Source organism: Symsagittifera roscoffensis, chromosome 4, assembly GCF_963678635.1.
Source record: "Symsagittifera roscoffensis chromosome 4, txSymRosc1.1, whole genome shotgun sequence".
Taxonomy (NCBI): Eukaryota; Metazoa; Xenacoelomorpha; order Acoela; family Convolutidae; genus Symsagittifera; species Symsagittifera roscoffensis.
The window spans coordinates 46,398,017-46,417,889 of NC_087065.1; the positions used below are offsets into that span (position 1 = coordinate 46,398,017).

The window sequence follows — 19,873 nt, forward strand, 5'->3', positions numbered from 1 at the left end:
TGTGTTTTTTTTCTTACCTGTGCGGTTCAAATCGAAGTAGGTTTTGCTTAAGTTGATGTCAATTCTGTTCTTTTTGGTGTTGAAAAAGTGTATGTTGAATCAGCAAAAGTAAATATTAGTAAATCTAAATATAAACTTCTACAATAGTTGATTTAAAATTACTTGCATGCCATGCCAAGCCCTATCTACACTAACCAAGCACCAGAGCTGATATTCTTTATCTGGATGAAAAAAAACCGAAAAATTAAACTTTTTTATCTCTTTGTGTCGAAATAAAACAAAAATGATGAAACAAAAGTTGCTCACAATTTCACCAGAAGTTTTACTTGCCAAAAATGTCATTTTCATAAAATTTCAATTCGTTGTTGAAAAATAATTTTTGATTGTTTTGCGCAAATTTTTAATCTTTGGAACCTTCTAGAATTTTGATCATTAATTGCTTTTTGACCTTTGCGTACTAATCATTTTTTGAATAGTTTCAACCCATTTAAAATATCGCGTTTTAAAATTAATATTTTGGTTTATTTTGTCCGCATCTCAAATAAACGTCACATGGATTGATCGACAACATTAAAATAATTTGAGAGGTAACTCGAGCCTCAATGAAAAATTGCGAAAAATTTTACTTGGTTTTGTGAACAACGGTTTGAATATTTTTGTTGCTTCTCAGACAATTTGAGAACCTGAAGTGAAAATTGGATTAAAGAATTGATTTTTTGAACGCAGTGCTTCAAAAATGAAATTCAAAGAACTCAAAAATAAAATTTCTTTCGCAGTTCAAGAGAAAAGTTTAATTACCCTCCACACCTTTCCTAAATCCTAAAAAATTCCTAAATCTCTAAAAGCATTTGTAAAATTTCAAGTTTTTTTCTGCATAAATTATGCGGTAGGAACATATGTTTTACTTGCACATTAATCGGCTGACTTTTTTCGCTATTTTAGTTTTGTTTTTACAGTCAAATGATAGCAACACAGACATAAGGATTTTTAAGATCAATCGTATTTATATGACGCTCACGAAGGGTGTTAAGAAAAATGTAAGTATGGTATGTTATCATAATTTAGTGAACTCAACTTTAAAAACATACGATTTATTAAGTTCTCAACCAACGAATCGTTGAGGACCTCGAACCTCGGAACTTCCGACTGAGAGGCCAAGGTCTCAGCAAGTTACTGATTAAAGCGCTCATTTCTTAATAAAACGCTCGATAGTCATTCACTTTACTTCTTGATTAATGATAGTGAGATTTCGGTGTTTATTCTTCAGAGACCAAAACCATAGCTGGTGCACGTATTCTTGACAAACTTTGTAATGAATGGTTAACTTCCTCAAAACTTTTTTTATTCAATCGGAAAGATTTCTGTTTAAAATATTTAGTTATGCGAAATCAGGTTTTCATTTACGCACACCACCGTAATTAGAGGGGGGAGGAGGAGGAGGAGGAGGAGGAGGAGGAGGAGGAGGAGGAGGAGGTGTGTATTCGACACCTTGCCGACCCAAAGGCCCCCCCCCCCCCTTTGTACTATTTTGAGTTATCCAGCTTTTTGATTTTGAGAGCGACATGGCTGACTGACCCTAAAATTACGCATACAAGCTTTTAATTTTTTTTAGATTTTTCATTTTTAAGCTTCAATGGTTCATTTTGAGGAAAAATTGCCGCTAAGGAGGAAACATGAACCAAATATTGAACAATAAGAATCACATTTTGTTTGATTTGGATCTAAGGAACCTGACATAAAGAGCTTTTGAAAATCAGAAGCTATGCGCATGAACAAAAGCTAAAACGGCTGTTTCTAGATCAAAAACATCTCACTGAAATCTTTTCAGAAGATCAAAAAATGGTTGAGTCAAGAAACAAGAAAAAATCCCTGTTAAACCCCAGCTTTTTTAATTTCTAATTCACGAGCTGAACGTAAATCTTCAAGGCAACTTTTTAGCGCAGAAATAGGTTGCTTGAATTCACTCTTGATTGTTGCATTGTATTACTCTTCATAAATCACTGATAAAACTGATAAATCATTGGTAAAAATAAAACAAAATTCCAATCATCCCATAAAACCCTTCTGCGAAATGCATTTATGACATTCATCCTGAAAATAATAAAATCCTGAGTCATTTTAAATTAAAATTTTCCGGAAAGAAGACAAGCCTTCTATAAACCATATCTTGTATACTGCCATGGTAAATTTGATAAAAGGGAATTAAATAGTCAGCCTTTGATAAAATTCACAATGAATGAAACTTACCCGCTTTGAAGGTGCTGCAAGCTATACTCTCGCTCATCGGTCCCGCGACGTCGTCCAAATTCAGGGCAGTCGCGGTGAATGAATACTTGGTGTCGGGCTGCAAGCCTCGTATTGTTGCGTAATATCGCATATCATACATGAGGGAAACCTCCATCGGGGAAATTTCCCTAGTTCTGGTTGTGCCTTTACTGGCTGAGTCGTTGTAGTACACTCGGTAGCTTTTGATGTCTTTGATGTCGATGAGAGCGACTGAACTCCACGAGAGGTTGACGGCGTTGGACGAGATGACCTCGGCACTGAATCGTTCCATCACACCCGGCACTGAAATCACATGACATCCATTTCTAATTGGCAATTAAACGATTTTTTTTTAGAAAATAATGAACGAACTTCAAAATCATTATAAATGAGTTAAAAATCAATAAATGAGTTTAAAATCATTATTCGAATAGATTTAGTTCCTAAAAGCGGCTTAAAATGTTTTGTGAAGCAAAAAACCAATTGGTTTTTCAAAATGGTTTCACACAAACTGTTGAGTTGGTTATATAAAATGGGTTCAATAATAAAATTTCGATTCTAGATAAAAATTAGTATAAAAACAAAAACCTGTGGTCTTATCAGCTTTAATGCTGAGCATGCATCGTGAGATATACTTCCTTGCCATTGAAAAGGGGAAAAGGCAGCAGCGTTTGAGGTCAACTTTAGTGAAAAAGTTTCTCAAAAACTTTTTTGTAAAAATTATTTACAAGTATATCAATAACAAAAAAAAAAACATTTTGTTTGACAAGCACGAATTCATGTTTAATAAAGCAGCAAACTCAGAAGCGGATCAAGTCTTTTTTCATCATATAATAAGTCTATTAAAAGAATGAAAAAAATTTCTGTATGACTTTCTGTAAAAAAATGGAAGAAAAAACTCAAGTAGTCTGAAGTCAGCAAATTGATCTGATAGCGAATATCAATTTTTCTAGAAAAAAATTCTAATTTCTTTTCAAATTTAGCAATAATCACCATTGAAAATTTTGGTTTCATTTAATTTGACTTTAAATTGATTGAAAAAATTGATTGATGATAAAAATTTGGACCAAATCAAAAAGGAGGAACTTCAACAGCCAAAACTGTCATATGGGGTTGAGTGCGGTATCAGTCCTAACTAACCACTAATCAATCCGAAATATCGTTCTGAAAAAAATTTATATTAAAACCACTGATGCGAAACTTTTAGGATGAATGTAAGTTAAAAATATAAAGTTTTGACAGGCCAAACCGCACCCGCTGTTGGGTGCTTGGCAAATTACTCAATTATATTTGATAGTGGATATAGTATCCATTTAGATGAACAAATTATTGAACTAAATCTTAGTCTCAGTCAAATTACTGAACTTAATCTTAGTTTTAGTCTCAGAACACCATGCACAAATAAAACTTCACGCGGTTGATGGTTTTTTGATTTGAATTTCATCACACATTGAGTTACCAACCTCCTTTTTCTAAGCATAATCATCGAAAAGGTTAACTCCTTGCAACTAGATGTTTGTTTGGTGACTTTGTCGAGGAAAGGCAATTAAAAAGCAAAAACTCAGACACGTTGAAGAATAGCGTAGATGGTATATAGCCAAAACCTAAAGAAAATTGGAAAAAAAATTCAAATTTTCTAAAACTTTTAAGAGATCATTTAATATATAGGGTACTCTAAGGTATCTACAGCTTGTAATGTTGAGTTTTATTTTGATCTTTTTTTTCAAATGGATCAATCGTGCACCTGTTTAACTGCAGATTACGCGCATCAAAAGTCATTTGAAAAATTAGCAAAAACCTGGTTTTAAAATTATAATGCTACGTGTATTACCATTGTGAACACTTTTTTAGGACTATTGTCAAACTTTTTTTCGTTGAGTTTTGCAAACAGAACAATTTTGAATAAAAGTTGTAGTCATATACAGAGAAATTTGACATTTACAAATCAGACTTTCTGTAGTTTAAAAAATGTTTCAGTAGGCTTTTCACTGGTAATTTGTGGACATTGGTTGATATATGGAGCACTGGTCTGACAAATATTCAAATACGGATTTGGTAGAATTAGCAAAATAATGACTTGAGCGTTTTTTAACCACTAACAATATTCGCAACTAGACACTTCGATTAATTGGGCGCTTCACTACAAACCGACCGTTGGGACTTCAAGCGATTAGATATCGAGAAAAAACCTAGCAATATAGAAAAAAAATTAAAATCAAAAGCAACTGACACTTTTCAAGTAAAACGAGTGTGACATTCCCGTAGTGAGGTTCAGGGGCTGAAAAACAGGATCAATTGGGGGATCCCCCCAATCTGGTTTAGGATATAAAGTTTTGATTTAGTAAGAGGTAACCATTGTTTTTTGTGCTCTTTTAATTTCATACCTCCAACTGTGGTGGGAAAGGTGTAAATGTCGGACAGTTCACTTTGGCCGTACGCATTAACCGCCTGTGCTCTTGCCACCATCGTTTTTCCAGGTGGGTATTTTTCAGGGTGGTACATCCTCTTGGTCTGTCGCTTCTGCCATTGGTTTATATTATCATTCTTCTTGTTATAATCAGTGTAGTAGAAATTGTAATACCTAAAACAAACAGCCTCATAAAACAGGGAGCAAAATGGCGCACTTGTAATTACAGAACGAGTTGGTCCAAATCAATTTATGACTGCTCGTTCTTCTTTTATGTTCCCCCACCTGAGGCTAAATAAGTAATGGTGAATGGATAATGTGGACCGAAGATCAATCGCCACAGCAGTCCAATTGAGGGCACGCGTCTTACCAAAGAAAAAGCTTCAACAAATCCCAAATAAAGCCAGCATCAAACGAGTTCGAAGAGATCGGAGCTCAATGATTTATGAATCAACATGATTATCAAAATCTTACAATTTGTCAAGAAGTTCAAAATAAGTTAAAAATTATGGTACGAATCGACGATTTGAGTCATTTTTTTCTTGTTATTGTTAGATCTGTTCTTGCTTAAATTTAATTAACTTAAAGATTTTCTTTTAAAAAGCTCGTTATTCGTTTGCTTGAGACACGTCCTATCTCAAAATCAATTTGAGGATTGCGAGACATTCTTTTGTAATCTCAAATAAAATGAAGAAAACGCAGGAAGAAGTATTATACAAAGTAAAACGAAACAAAAGTGGCAAACGAAATCAGCCACTATTAGACTCTTGCGCTCACGGTGAAAAAAAAAATCAGAAAACTTAAAATAACTTCGATTAAACTCACTGTATGATACCATTAGGTCGTTCTGGTTTCTGCCAGCTGATTTCCACTATTTTAACATCATTATTCAGCTGCTTGTACTGCGCGCGTAAGTTCACAGGTGGCGAGGGTGTGAACTCTCCTGTTTTCATTATCCCCAGAGACGAGTTCGGCCCTCGACCTACATCGTTACTACACGCGATCTTCGCTTGGTACTCGGAATAGGGCGCCAGCCCTCGCAACGTCGTCCCGGTGACACTATCAGCGTCCTGGGTTAACCAGACGCTGTTTTCGACAGAGGTGTTTTTGTAAAACACTGTGCAGTTTAGTGATGCCGGTGCCCGTTGCGGGGTCCATTTCAGATCTGCGGTGTGAATATCAGCGTCGACCCGAAGACTTATTGGGGTACCGGGAGGCTCTGAAAAAGAAAATTGAATTGAAAAAAAAAGATCTGTTAGCTTTTCCGCCGATAAAAAAACGACACAAAATCATAGAAGTTGTTCAACGAGTTGAAATTAGGGCTAAGTCAAATTCAGAAGTGAACTAACCACCATCATACTATTATATCTTCGACACCAATAGACGTTAACTTTGAGGGCAGAGCGCAATTTTTGGTCTACAATAATTCCAAAAAGAGCTTTGACGTTGAAGATGGTTTTGCGAATAGTTTGTACGAACCTAGCACGATGACATTGACAATTGTCTCAATTGGCGGATGAGTTCCACTTGTGACTTTGCATCTAAGCGTCTGGTTCATCATGGCATTCATCAGAATGTAGGAAGTCCTAAAAATTGAGAAAATTAATCTGATGAGTAGTTAACTGTAGCATTTGGTCTCATATTGGTTATCACAAAGGATTTTCCAACCAAATTCAGCATTTTGTTAGTATTTTAGGTTATTTGACAAGATTAATATGCTCAAATGTCAAAACTAAAAAAACGGCATATCAAACAAAAAATAGGCGAAAGCTCCCGAAGAAAAGTTTTGTTTTTGCAAATTAAAACTCAGAGACTGGGAGTAATATAATCTTTAAAACAATTCCTTTTTCATTAGTTTTTCGCGAAGACCCGTCCAATCCTAATTGGAAATCCTCTTATCAAAATTAGATATTTCACAGTATGCGTAACATGTTCGCGTGCAAAAAAAACATAAAAACAGAAGTAACAAAAGGCTCTTCAAGTTCAGATTTTATTATTTCCGAAGAATGTTTCCTCTAAAGTTATCAGCTGTTCAACAACACTTCAGCTCTGAGGTTATTAAAATTTGCGATTAGAATGGCATTAAAACCTTGCTGAGTGGTAGGGCGTGAATAATTCAATATTTAGTTGAGTTGGAAGCCTCTTTTTATCAATTAATGAGAAATTGGACTGAATATAAATGAGACATAAAAATACGGATAAATAAAATCAACTAAGACTGGGATTGTTTTTTCGGCGCGCGCTCCCCTCTCAAATTTAGTTAAATAGGCACCGAAATAGTCTTTAGAACAATTTTGAGACTGGTCAGCCAAAAATGTACGTCGTAAAATTTTACCAAAGGAGGGTCTCTTTGGAAAAATTTGGCGACCAAAAATGAGGGAGAGAACGGTCGGATCCCCTACCCCTCCCCACATCGGCACGCTACTGGCCCTGAGGAAGCACAGAAAACTACGATAGCAATTTGACTGCCACTATCTCTATTAGCAACAAAAGTCATCCGCAAAGTTTAAGGAAAGCCACGTCTCAATAAAGCAAACAAGACTGCTGGAATCACGGCAAAGCCCTTAATATTGACTGCCTATCGCTGTTCTTGAGATAGTTTTTAAAATCATCAATTGAAAAAAAGCCAATGACATTTTCAAAACAACTTGAAAACTGTTGAAATTTAAAACCTTTTTTTTTCACTAACATCTCCCCGCGCTAAGCCGAAGACAAAATGGCTATTTTGACGTTTAGTGACGTATCAATTACACCAAACTTCTTCCACACTTCGATTTGGAATAATTTATGAGCAGATTAACTCGCTGCTTACACGTTAATATCAAGAAAGGTATCGCGTGTTATTTGTCCACAACTGCAAAATTTTAAACCCCCAAATTTTATAAAAAATAATCACAGGTGAAAATATTTTTGAATTTGGAATTTAAAACAAGGATACCTTTCAAATAATTTTTAACGAAAATTAAAAAGTCAAAACTGCTATGGAAAAAAACACACTGAAACCTTATAATCCGTCACTTTCTTCGAAGGTAGTCGGAACAATAAGCTAAATTTATAGATAAAGCAAACCAGAACACCAAACAATTGGTGACAAGGGAGTGAAACAGAATGATTTTTGCCAAGCCTGTTTTATTTTCAAACTAATGTTTTTTTTCAAACATTTTTGTTCAGTTTTACTTTTTAGGTTTCTCCATCTCACTTTGTCAAGTAAAAATTGATTTTTTTTTCGTCTAGTACCGAAACAAAACGAGCAAATTGTTTCAACTTGCAATGATTTATTTCTCGGAAGAAACTTGAGTATGACAAATCGTTTTATGCGTTCGATACCCGATTTTGAATTTTTTGGTCAATTAGTCCCAATTTCAAATCCCTATAACTCTAGAATAATTAGTCGCGAGTTAAAATTTTGGAAACTGATATTTTTGCAGTAAAAATTGTGTTGTAATGCTGCTAATAAGCGTGTGTGGAGGTGTTAAAAAACCAATTAAAATTCAAAATTTTTCAACTTTTTTTGAAAATGTTATTGGCTTTTAAAATGGTAAAGAATTCCGTCAAAAACGGCCAATTAAAAACTCTAAATTTTTCTGAAGAAAAATTTACCGCTAGCACAAATATTCCGTCATTTTCTTCCACAAACGGAATGTTATGGAAAAATGATCAAATATGGCAAAAGCTATTAGAGAAACCGTCAAAAATTATCTAAAGAAAAAAAACGTCCCAGGAGGTGCTCGTTTTGTTTATTTTCTTCGAAAAGCAGATTAAAATTGTTAAGCCAATATAACGATTGAGAATTAAAAACACTGTAAGAAACTTTTAAAAGTATTCAAATAATTTGTAATTTGTTGTAATTTGCCGGAGATTTTTATATTTACTTGTGATGAGAACCAATTGATCAATAATAAGTCTTTAATATTATAAATCATCGAAAATTGAAAATGGAACTTCCGCAAAGAAATTTTTGTTCAGGCGCTTTTGTCGTTACAAAAACTGAAGCAGAGTATTTTCTGAAAACTGAATATTTTCTGGCAGTTAGAATGGGGACACTGGAAGCCAATTTCTTCATGCACTGTTACAAATGCATTGAAAATAACTACTGTTGCATTAAAAAAATACAGAAAACCGTTTAAGTCTTCAAAAAACGAAACAAATTCTTTCAGACAAAAGGGCACCTAGCACTTCAAAAATCTATTGAGACTTGTTTCCTAATTGTTTTTTTGGGCTGCACTTTTTAAACAGCTAAATAAATTCAATATATCAGCTCTAAAATTCTATTTGAATTAAGGAACTTTTGAAACACTTGACCTGAGCAAAATTCCGTTTTTATTGTTGAAGGAGGTTCTTTTGAGAGATACTTATCAGTTTTTCATAAAAAATGTTGCTAATTATTATTTGATGTGCTGTAGAACTGAAATAAAAAAAATATATTCAAAAATTAGTCATTAGAATGTTTCTTAAATGAATCCCAAAAAAGAATCCCAAATTTCCACAAGATGTCTCTGCTATTTTTAATTCCGTCCTACTTTATATATAAGTTATGTGAAATGAGATTTTTCGCTCTGCTCCGACTTTTATATTTTGTGGAAAAACAATCGAAATCCGCTCGAGAAGAATTTAAAATCATTTTTCGAAAAGCAGACCTTCAGAAAAAAATAAGAAATTGAAGTTTCTGCTAAATTGTTGGCAATATTGTACACCGTCAGATAATTTAAGGAAAAATTAGATAATTTGAGAGATTAAAATTGACAAAACTTGTGCGTTTTGACAAAAAAGTATGTACAAAAGATTTCATTAAAAATAACTTTCAATGGTTGATTAAAGCATTTAAAGGTGCCAATATTTCCACCTAAAAAGCATTGATAACAGACAATGAACGAATGATAGAAAGTTTTTTGTCAACGACTTCAATCACCGAAGAGAGCCTTTAACCTTCTCCCAATTTAAGACAAAACATGCTATTTGTCATAATCATCAACTCAAAGTGTTAGACGAAACCGCGTACACACCTCTTTGAAAACTTTTTGTTAATGTGTTGATCACGTCTTGTGTAACTTTCAATATACCAAGAGAAATTCAAACCAACTTTAGCGAAGAGCCATAATCTTTGTCGAGGTCACTGAAATTGAAAGAGGTTTAAAGTATTGCGAATTAGTTTCATCAGTCAAGAAAAATACATAATGAAACATATTTTCATAAAACATCATTTCGATTAGAAAGAGAAGTGTTTTGTATAATGTAAAAGTTATTTGACAAAAAACCTTCGAAGGTGGGCGGGTTTTTCAATTCCCAAAAAAGGACCACCATTATTATACTCTTACAGTATGCCAGATTATCATAATTGGAAAAAGCTAAATACGCTGAAAACTATACTTTTCTTCATATCTCTAAGATGTTCCACTAGGGATCTGATCCTATAGTTTCGACTGTGGATAAACTACATCGACTACTAAGTCGATAAATTAATAGATCGACTATGGATAAACCAGCCGAAGTATAAACGAACCGAAACTGAGCAGATTCGATAAGCCAGCCAATTTTTTTTAAACTAATTATTACATAATTGTTAGAGAGAGACAATTATTACGCAACGGCTAAGTGTTTTCCACTGGTTTATACTTGAGCTGATTTTTATAACTCCACAAATTATCAGCCAACCTGTAGTTTTGCTCGTAGAGTTCTGTGCTGGGTACTATAGACTCCACTCCACCCAGTGTGCGGTACCACTTGATCTTGGGGATGGGGGCTGCATTAGCTGAGCAGTTCAGAACTTTCGATTGTCCTTTCTTTAGCACAATCTCAGTTGGCAGAGCGGGACCGATGAATTTGGGTGGATAGTTGCGAGCTGAAAAAAATGACCGGCTCAACATATAGAGGCGGGTTCATTGATGGGTGCCTTTAAGATTCTTAGGAAGAGAGTTTTTTGTGCGTTCTCATTCTAATTATTTTTTAAAAATCTATTTGCAACAACTACTGCACTTCGAAAGCAATACATGACCGCTCTTTTCTTGGCGCGGGAATCGACATGACCTGTAAACTATTTATGTAGGAGAGAGTTATACATATACAATGCATTAATGAAATTGCTTGTACCGAAAATTTCACGAAAGATCATGCAAAAACCTATACAACATGTTCAGTTACCTGTTTCGAATCATCTTGAATCATATCGTTTAATTAAAAGTATAATAGCATTCAAGGGACTTTTTTCGCCATGACCACTGCCCTAATTGTGCTCTTGTTTTCAAATTAGGCAACGTTTTGGTTGTAGAAGCTCGAGTAGTACGTCGCCTTTTCAGCGGATCCGAATTAAAAGTATCAAGAGTGCTTTTTCCTGTAAGTTGTGTTGAAGTTTTATAAAGAAATGTTTCAGCCGAAAATTGTTTCTAAATCTTATTCATGCAAGATATATGAAGCTTGGTCAAATTTGCCATCAAAAAATTTAGTTTTGAAAAAACATTTTTTCATAAAAAGTTTTCACCAAGACGAGGCACAAGCAATATGGACAACCATGAAAAAACTTTGGTTTTGCTCAGCAGTTGTTAAATAAAGTTGCAAAAATTTTGAGAAAGACACTACCCTATATAGCAGTCCATCAATTTCAGCTAAGAGACGCGAAAATTTTATTAACACAATTTTTGAATTTAAACCCTTTGTCGACCTGTATTCCTTAGTATTTGAAATCAAAACTTTCAGCCATCACACTGTTGTCAAAAACTTTTTTTTCACTATTGCAAACTCCAATTTTCATCACGTTGCATTTCGATTGGTTTATTAAAAGCTTGCTATCTATACACCAGTAACTATCATTTTGCAGTGCTGACAGAAATTTCAGAACTTAAAAGCAAGTTTCTGAAAAAACAAAAAATATAAAACAAAATTACTTGAAAGCTGATGGCTGGGGGCATACAATTAATCTATAAAAGAGTCAAAACAGGACCCAGTACGGATCAGCGTGGAACACCTTTCATTCAATTTAACCTATCCGAAATTGATTTGTTTGAATAGCTCAATTGTTGTAGATTTGTGATATAACTACACAATGAATTTTAAATTTTCTCTCGAAGACCAAATGAATAATTTTTTTCGAGTAAACTTCTCTTCCAACGGTATCAAATGCTTTCGTTAGGTCAAAAAAGGCAAAAAATAATTGAAAATTTTTGTTGTCAAATGATTTCCTTGTAAAACGTGAAATTAATTTAAGTTACAATATTAGATAAACGTTTGAAATTTTTTTTGTTAAACTCAAAAAGACAATAAAACTATTGAACGATAATCATTGTTTTTTTTTCACCACATTTATGCAGTTGTAGTTTACTTAAAAATTTGAAAAAATTAGAAAAAATTCTTCTGAAAGAATGCATTGAGAAAATACGCTCAATGGTGATAAGTCAGCACTGGACTAGAAGCTTTCAGAGTTTTTATACATATCCTATCATGACCAGTTGATTGTTTTTGTTTATATGTTTAAGCTCCTTCAAGACTTCGCATCTATTAGTATCATGTAACACAAATATGTGTTACATTGAAAACTGGCCTGTAAACAGTTTGGTCAATAAATTTCCAATTGTATGAAATTTTTATGAGCCTTAGTGAAAATATGAGCAATCATTTGATAAAATACTGAACATTTCTTGCAATTGTTTGCTTTTTTTTTGTTTTGTTCAATGATCTTCGTGTTTTCGCATATGAGTCTGGTGGTCTTTTCGTTCGCAAGTTGCAGTTTGTCTAGAATTTGGAGATTTCTAGCAGTACCCCTAATTGGGATACTGTGCAAACATCCGACATGTCAACCATTGGAAAAATCAAAACAAAACAAGGATAGCCAGTTACTGCGCCTGTAGCAAAGAATGTTCCGAACTTATTCTTTAGAATACTACGGTTTAGAAAGTTTTTTTTTCAAATTAGTCTAAGCTTTCTGGTTGGTATGATAAAAAAAGATCTGACGTAAAAAAATAAATTAGGCATATTAAGCAGTCATAATACCATAGGAAAATTTGACGAAAAAATTCGTTAAAAAATATTAGAAATTTTAAAAAAAAATTCAAAATTTTTTAGCAGATTTTTTTGATTTTTTTTCTCAAGTTTTTGGTTCCCAAAAGGAAGCTCAAAAACTCCAAAAACTAGCTTTGCTTGCTCAAACTTAAGTTAAAAAGCCCTAAATCAGGCATAAATCAGCTGTTCTAAGCATGCTCGCTCGCTTTATTTGCTCGAACTAAAACGAAAACTCAAAAATTTCAAACCGGTTTTTCTTGACACTAGAAAAAATTTTGGGAAATTGTTAGTGTTGTTCGAATCACGATGAAAAAAATTTAATGTGATATATCATTCAATCCAGTCCGATAATAATTGTTTGTTGTACCTGATTTTGCGTGGAAAACGAAAAGAAAAAATAATAAAACAAACCCGAATACAATGTTCCTCCCCATTTTCACTGATCGGAATAAAAAGTGTTGAAAGCGTTCGAAAAACGGCTTTACTAGGGCAGGCATCCGACATTTTTCAAAAAGTAGGGCAAATATCCGATTTCAAACGTTCGTTTAACAGATGCTCTAGTAGTCAATGAAGGCGAATCAATGTTGCAAGCTTGACAACAGAGGGCGGCGACTCTATGCGAATATCCGTTTATATATAAAAGATTTCATGCAAAGCGGTGATGCGCGCGTAGCGAGCCCACCGGCGACCTTAAGCCGAGAGTCGGCTAAGTTGAAATTGGTAACGAATTACGTCTTGTTTTTGTAATTCTAAGGTCATATTATTACATAGTTATTATGCAAGTTGGAGTGTGTGATATAGCGGATGTTTAACATATCGGCTGTTTGCCCTAGAACCCTCTATTTGGTATAGATTCTGGGTCAGCGTTTTCTTATTTGTTTCAAAAAGCGAATGAAGTGCAAGGAAAAAAATATGTTTCAATGGAAGTTCTGTTAAATATCCTCCGGAAAAATAATGTAATGATGAACTTTTGTTCTACCTCTGGCGTAGATGACTACATCTGAAGAGAGTGCAGTGCCTTGTTTGTTGGTGACCTGCAGAGTGTAGGTCCCACTGGCACCATTTGTCACCTTCTGAATCTCCATGGAACCTAGAAGTTTTTAATATAAACATATCATAGTTAAGGGGAGGGGGGGGGGGGTGCGGCTGGGAAAAATTCTAGATCTGCCCCTGATTCTAGACATGCAGTAACCCATTTCGAAACTTCCGTTCAAACGCGAATTCTCCATAGTTGCACTATTATTACCACACGCCGAATTTTCATTCAATCATTCATCATGCGTACTTTCATCAATGTCAAAGTGTTCAAATAAATCATTTAAGCATCATTGTCACTTGTTATTGAAACACAAGCCATCGTGAAAAAATGACGTAATTTATCTCAAACTTGCAATCTTTAAATACTACAACAAATTTCCGAGCTGTCGTCCGAAATTTTTAAATTTCAACGTCAACGTTGATCCTTTTGACTGGCACTTAATGAACCACTCCTACAAAGATTTTTCCTGCTTCACCTACAAATTTTTGTGATGCTTGTAAAACATTTGCAGAAAGCAACAAATACGAGAAAAAAACAAGAAAAAGCATAGATAAGAAAAAAATATATGCAAGAAGAATTACAGTAGAAGAATTTACAGAAAACTTCATAATTTGTCAGCATGTGTTTAGGACCTGAAGAAAGTTGGTAACAACTATCACAATTTCATTTTTATTGCCCTTTTATTGCTGTACGGTCAATTTTCGACTGATTAGGCTTTGTGAAAAAGATTTTTAAAATGTCAGCTGGAATGAGAAATAGTCAGAATAGTAATGGAAAAAGAAACAAAATAGGGGCTTATACTAAATGAACATTTATGAAGCTGTCAAGAAAAAACTATCAATCGTGTGTAAATACTTCCGTCGTTCAGGTAATTCTGACGGTAAGAATTATAACAAACGACTTTAGAGCTGGCTTTTAATTTCAATCACACCCACAAGTAACCTTTGTTAGTCTGACCTATAGAGCTGACTGTAAAATCAATAAATGCTGATTGCGTATATTGCAAAGGGGCAAAGTGACAGACAGCTCCCCGTAACATTGATCAAAAGCCGCCGCCATTTGCCGTAAACAGTTTTTTGAAGTATTATTTATTGGAGGTTGCTACCGATACTTTTTTTCTGAAATTGTTTGAAACTGAACAAGGACTCTCAGTTAAAGACAAAGATATATATGAATTTTTGTATGCATGTAAAATATGATGAAGCATACAAAAAAAATTGAAAAATTTTTCAAATCCCCCGACGCTATGTAGTTTAAGAAGTGACATATTTAGCGACCAGTTAATTTTGAACAGGATCAAGTACCTTTTTATAGCTTTCATTATTTAGCGTGGAGAAGATTCCAAATTACAAAGTAATCATTTTTTGTGAAATTTTAAAGATTTTTGAAATTAAAAACTACTTAGACTTTCAAAATTTTGCATGAATACGAGCAGTCCTGATTTTTCTTTGTTTTCATTTCCAGAAAGCAAGTTATACCTTTTATAAATTTAATTTTGTTGTCTATTCTGAAAACAACACATCAAATTTGAAAAGTTAGACCAGTTTTTTTGTTTCCCATGATATTCGAAAAAAAAACATTTTTTCGAAACTAAGAAGTAGAATCAGTTTTAATTTAAAATATCTAGTCACCATGCGGATTGCTTTTTTCTCGTTTTAAATTTCAACTTTAAAAATAAAGAGGAGATGAATTAATGGGTGGTGTTTTGACTTGTAGAACACCGGATTTTTATAATCGAATGATCCATTGATTCTAGTTGATTTAGATATCGAACCTTCTTCAGTAAAATTTTTTGTTCGAAATGTATAATCAACTAAAACGATTGATGAAAGCGGAGAATCAATCACGCTTTGTACGCGCCGCAAATAGAGCCCAAGGTAAGGTGATCGACTTATGTTTCGACAGTTATTTAGGTTGAACAAAAACTTTACTCAACAAGCTTCGAAATCTAAATCAACTAGAATCAATACATCGTTCCATGAAAGTCGATACACCAGGGCCAAAAACATGGGATCATCGATTAGAAAAATCAGTAAAAACTGTTTAAATCCCGTGTTATACAAGTCGAAACACCACCCATTTATTGATTTCTTATTTATTCTAAAGTTGGAATCAAAAAATGAGAAAAAAATTATACGCCTGGTGACAAGATGTTTCCAAATTGAAACTGCTTCTACTTCTTAGTTTTGGAAAAATGTCCACACACACCCTAATACCCCCCAACAATTAACGTCTTTTCAGACCCCACACACTCTTTCACCATTGACCCCTCGGGGGATAATCTTGGGGGATTTATTTTTTGAGCGCAAACTGGGGAAAGAGGGGGTAGGGTGACTTAAAAAAGGGCTGAACATGGGATGGGGGACAAGGAGGGAATCAGAGACGTAATTTGGAAAGAAGTTAAGAAACAGTAGAAACTAGAAAAAATATAAGGTAAAAAACTGTGAAGGGAAAAAATCGAAAACAGAATAACCATTTTTCATAGCCACAGTAAGTCTCATTTTACAAATTTTTAACAAAACGTGCAGTAAATCAATATAAACTGCCAACTTGCTTTTGATTTACCGCAAAATGTTGAAAACACTGCAAAAATTTGAACATTTCAGATTAATTTTAGAGAAAAGTTCAAATAAATAATCTCTTATGATTGATAACAATCGATTATAAGTGATTAAAATAGATAATATTGATTTGTCTAGTACAAGACTATTCGTATCAGGGCAAAGCCCTGAATGTTCCGACTGCCTTTTAACGTTTATGAAGCCGTAATAACATTAAAAAATTAAATGTAATAAAACAAAATAGAAAATATTTTTTCTAAAATATGAAATGTTTTTATGCAAATCATCCCCCCACACGCCATATAAAGTAAAAAGTGATAAACTGATAAATTTTGCTCCTAGTAGCAAATCAATTGTACAAGTAGGCTTCCTTCGACCAATTTGGAACGATTTCTAAGACGGATTAAATCTCTGCTTACACGTTAACAGCGCGAAATATATCGCGCGTTAATTGTCCCAAACTGGCCAAAATGGTAACTTTACGAAAAATGATCACAGGTAAAATATCTTTTCAAATTTAAGCTCAAGACAACAATACCTTTCGAATGACATTTAAAAATCCCGTCAAAAATGGCTAGTTAAAAAGTCGAAATTTCTCTGAAGAAAAAAAACCCACCCCGAGCACAAATATTCCGTTACTTTCGCATCGAAAGTCGGAACAATAATCTAATATTTTAATTTGTGTGGAGACTGACAATAAAAACAATATGAACGATTATTATCTATGTAACTTCAGTGCGGGAACTTATTGCTTGCAAAAAACTTTAAATCAAACGCAAATCTAAAATTTTAAATGAGCGACTTCCGTGAATCGTGGACGCTAAATTTTGAATCGTGGACGCTATGGTAACAAAGAAACAACAAATGTTTCTGGGCAGTCACGTTTTACCTGTCGCACCCGATTTGTCTGGGTAAGTTTTGTAGCTCGACCGATTTAAAATGATAAGTTTCGTTGAATATTTAAAAATTTGTTGTTAAAATGGTTAAAAAATCATGCAATGATTGTGCAGAAAATGAATTCAATTAAATTCGGTGGTGTCAAAACCTTAAAACAAGATAAGTCATGCACAGGTGGCCGTCTTTATAAAATACCCTACCGGGTCCGAGGTACGAGTAAGCTGCAAATAAAACACACGAAACAAGTCAGAGGTCAGTCGGTTAGAAAGGTCAACAATTAAGCACCAGCAATATGCATATAGTAGAGTTAACAGTCCGAAAAGTTAGTTGATTAAAAAAATGCATTTTCCCGTCTCCAAACTTCAGGAATCACTTCGTAAGACAAGTTTTCAAAATCTCATCGCTTGCTTTATTGTTTGAAGCATGTTTAACAGGCAAAATAAATTCGATATTTCAAAACTGTAACTCAACCTGACTTCTGTAGAAAAAATTATTTGTTCATAAAAATAAAAATAGATAAACTCTTATTTGTTAGATTTAGAATCGATCAATTTATTGCAGGAAAGAGTAATGTTCAATTAATCTACTTGTAACTTGGCCTACCATTGGTGTAGATGACGTAATTGTCGTAGTCGGGGTAGAACTCGAGTGGAATGTCGTCTTTGAACCACCTGTACTCGGTGAGTGAGTCTCGTGGTGTGACGTCTGCTCTGATTGGCTGTCTCACTGTGTTCACCTGTAGTGTCTTCTGACTGGAGCCAATCATTTCCACTTCCGGAAAACCGACTTGAGAACCTGAATCGAGAACTGATTTAAAATAAATCATAATAATTATGACTTAAGCTTAGTCCGTTTCTATCAATTCGCCACATTCCAGACTGAGTTATTTAGTTCAGCGACCTTCCTTTTTTTCGACTCAAGGCCGCTTTTTTGCAGTTAGAACTTTCCATAATACCACCATTGCATCCGAAATTGGTCAGGCTGAGGTAGGCCTTAAGCTAGAGGTCAAGTGAGAGCTCATCCTCAAACACTATAATTGCCATGGCAGGGGTTCGAATACAAAATCTGATGATCTCCATGTGAACGCCTTACCAATTTGCGCCTCATAATTTGAAGGGTACACCTCTTCATCTGAATGGTTCATCTTAATTTTCATTTAATTCTTAACATTCTCTAATAATTACTTGTTTAAGGATTCAAATACGTCATGAAAATTGCATGGAACGTCTTCGACAAACAAATGTGTCGGAAAGTATTCTATAATTACTTGTTTAAGGATTCAAATACGTCAAGAAAATTGCATGGAACGTCTTCGACAAACAAATGTGTCGGAAAGTAGAAAAAAATTGGGTGGGCTATTTTCCGCGCTAAGTCAGGTAACGCAAACAACATCAAATGAGGTCGGTAGAAATTCAACTTTTCCAAGTCGCAAATCGAGCCCCGATGAAAAACTTTGGAAGCTTGACCAGTATCGAGAGAATCGCTAAAAAGATTTTTTCATTTCATGAGTACCTTTCTAAAACAACCGCTTGTTAACTTTCAAGATTTTTATGCTGTTCATTAGAAGCGTAAGAATTACATTATTGAAGTATACAAAACTCAAAGTTTGCATCTAACCATAACCAATTGTAGATAAACTGAGGTGAATTTATGGAACTTCAATTGTCTTTAAACTTTTCAATGGCAGCTTTAAAATTTTCATAATTCAATTAATTAAGCAAAATTAGTGTCCCGATGTCATACAAAAGTTTTCAAGGCTCAAACAAACAAAAATATTTATATTATGTTACTTGTTTGCTCACTTTCCTTGTTCGAGTAAAAGTTCTGATCCAATTTCTCAGGACACAGACATACTTTCAAATTTTGTTAAATTCGAATCACGCCCTAAAATTCTCTGTTGTGATATATCATTCGAGCCATTGTGATGATTGTTTGTGAAACCTACTTTTGCGTTCACTTTAAAGACAAGGCTCCTTCAGGGGTAGAAACACAAAATTAAAGCAGGCAAGAGTCCCATTTTTTAAATTTGGCAAATTGAGAGGGTTCTGGAAACGTTTCGAGCTGACAGCTTTAATTTTTATTTTTTCAGAAACAAAATAGAAATTGTCTATCGTAAAAATCTCATTGATGGCTTTTTGTTTTTACTGGTTTCGTTTCACAACAATTCATTATCATGAACCGGTCATCACCAACTTTCAAGCAACTAAAAGTATCTTTTATATCATAATGACTTTGTTTGAATCCCTCCTTTATTTCAAATATAGTCAAAAAAAGTTTCGAAAAAAAGAGAGCTCGTAAGAAGGAGGATGCATCAATATTCTGACTGTCCTTCAAATCTATACGGCGCCTTGACTGTATTTTATTAAAACAGTGTAGTGTTTTGGAGAGATATAAAAACCAATTTGGGCGATTTGAAAACAAACATTGAAGCACCACACCTGAACTGACAGCATTTTGAATAATAATGTTTGCCGAAACTAATTTTCAGTTTTAAAACAAAGGAAAACTGTGTTTTTCGCTTGTTTTTATATATATCTGACTTCAAATATGTTATTGAGTAGCATTTATCTATGTAGTTGGTTTGAAGTGAGCAATAAGTTTCGAAATTTTTTGTAGATTATAAAGAGCGCGCCCGCACTGGAGTTTCACGGAAAATAATTGATAATAGTGGATTATATCGGTAAGAAACTTAACCCATTTAATCAATTTTCAAGA

The 19,873-nt window shown here is 34.0% G+C and overlaps 2 protein-coding genes across 12 annotated transcripts in view; both read right to left on the reverse strand.

Annotated features, from left to right (window-relative positions):
• Nucleotides 1–19,873, reverse strand: part of LOC134843793 (uncharacterized) — a 331,722-nt gene that overhangs the window by 248,937 nt on the left and 62,912 nt on the right. The gene's annotated exons all lie outside the window — the stretch shown is intronic.
• LOC134844143 (receptor-type tyrosine-protein phosphatase S-like) overlaps nt 1–19,873 on the reverse strand; it is a 114,981-nt gene that overhangs the window by 59,852 nt on the left and 35,256 nt on the right. For 9 of the 11 annotated variants that reach the window (XM_063860661.1, XM_063860671.1, XM_063860668.1 and 6 more), the window contains exons 4-12: nt 17,762–17,953; nt 17,359–17,379; nt 13,641–13,751; nt 10,325–10,511; nt 9,753–9,785; nt 6,152–6,258; nt 5,498–5,891; nt 4,650–4,846; nt 2,248–2,568 (exon numbers count right to left, since the gene is read on the reverse strand). In XM_063860661.1, coding sequence (XP_063716731.1) covers nt 2,248–2,568; nt 4,650–4,846; nt 5,498–5,891; nt 6,152–6,258; nt 9,753–9,785; nt 10,325–10,511; nt 13,641–13,751; nt 17,359–17,379; nt 17,762–17,953 — 1,563 coding nt within the window. The remainder of the gene's footprint in view (nt 1–2,247; nt 2,569–4,649; nt 4,847–5,497; nt 5,892–6,151; nt 6,259–9,752; nt 9,786–10,324; nt 10,512–13,640; nt 13,752–17,358; nt 17,380–17,761; nt 17,954–19,873) is intronic. The other 2 variants (XM_063860669.1, XM_063860670.1) reach the window with 2 other exon arrangements.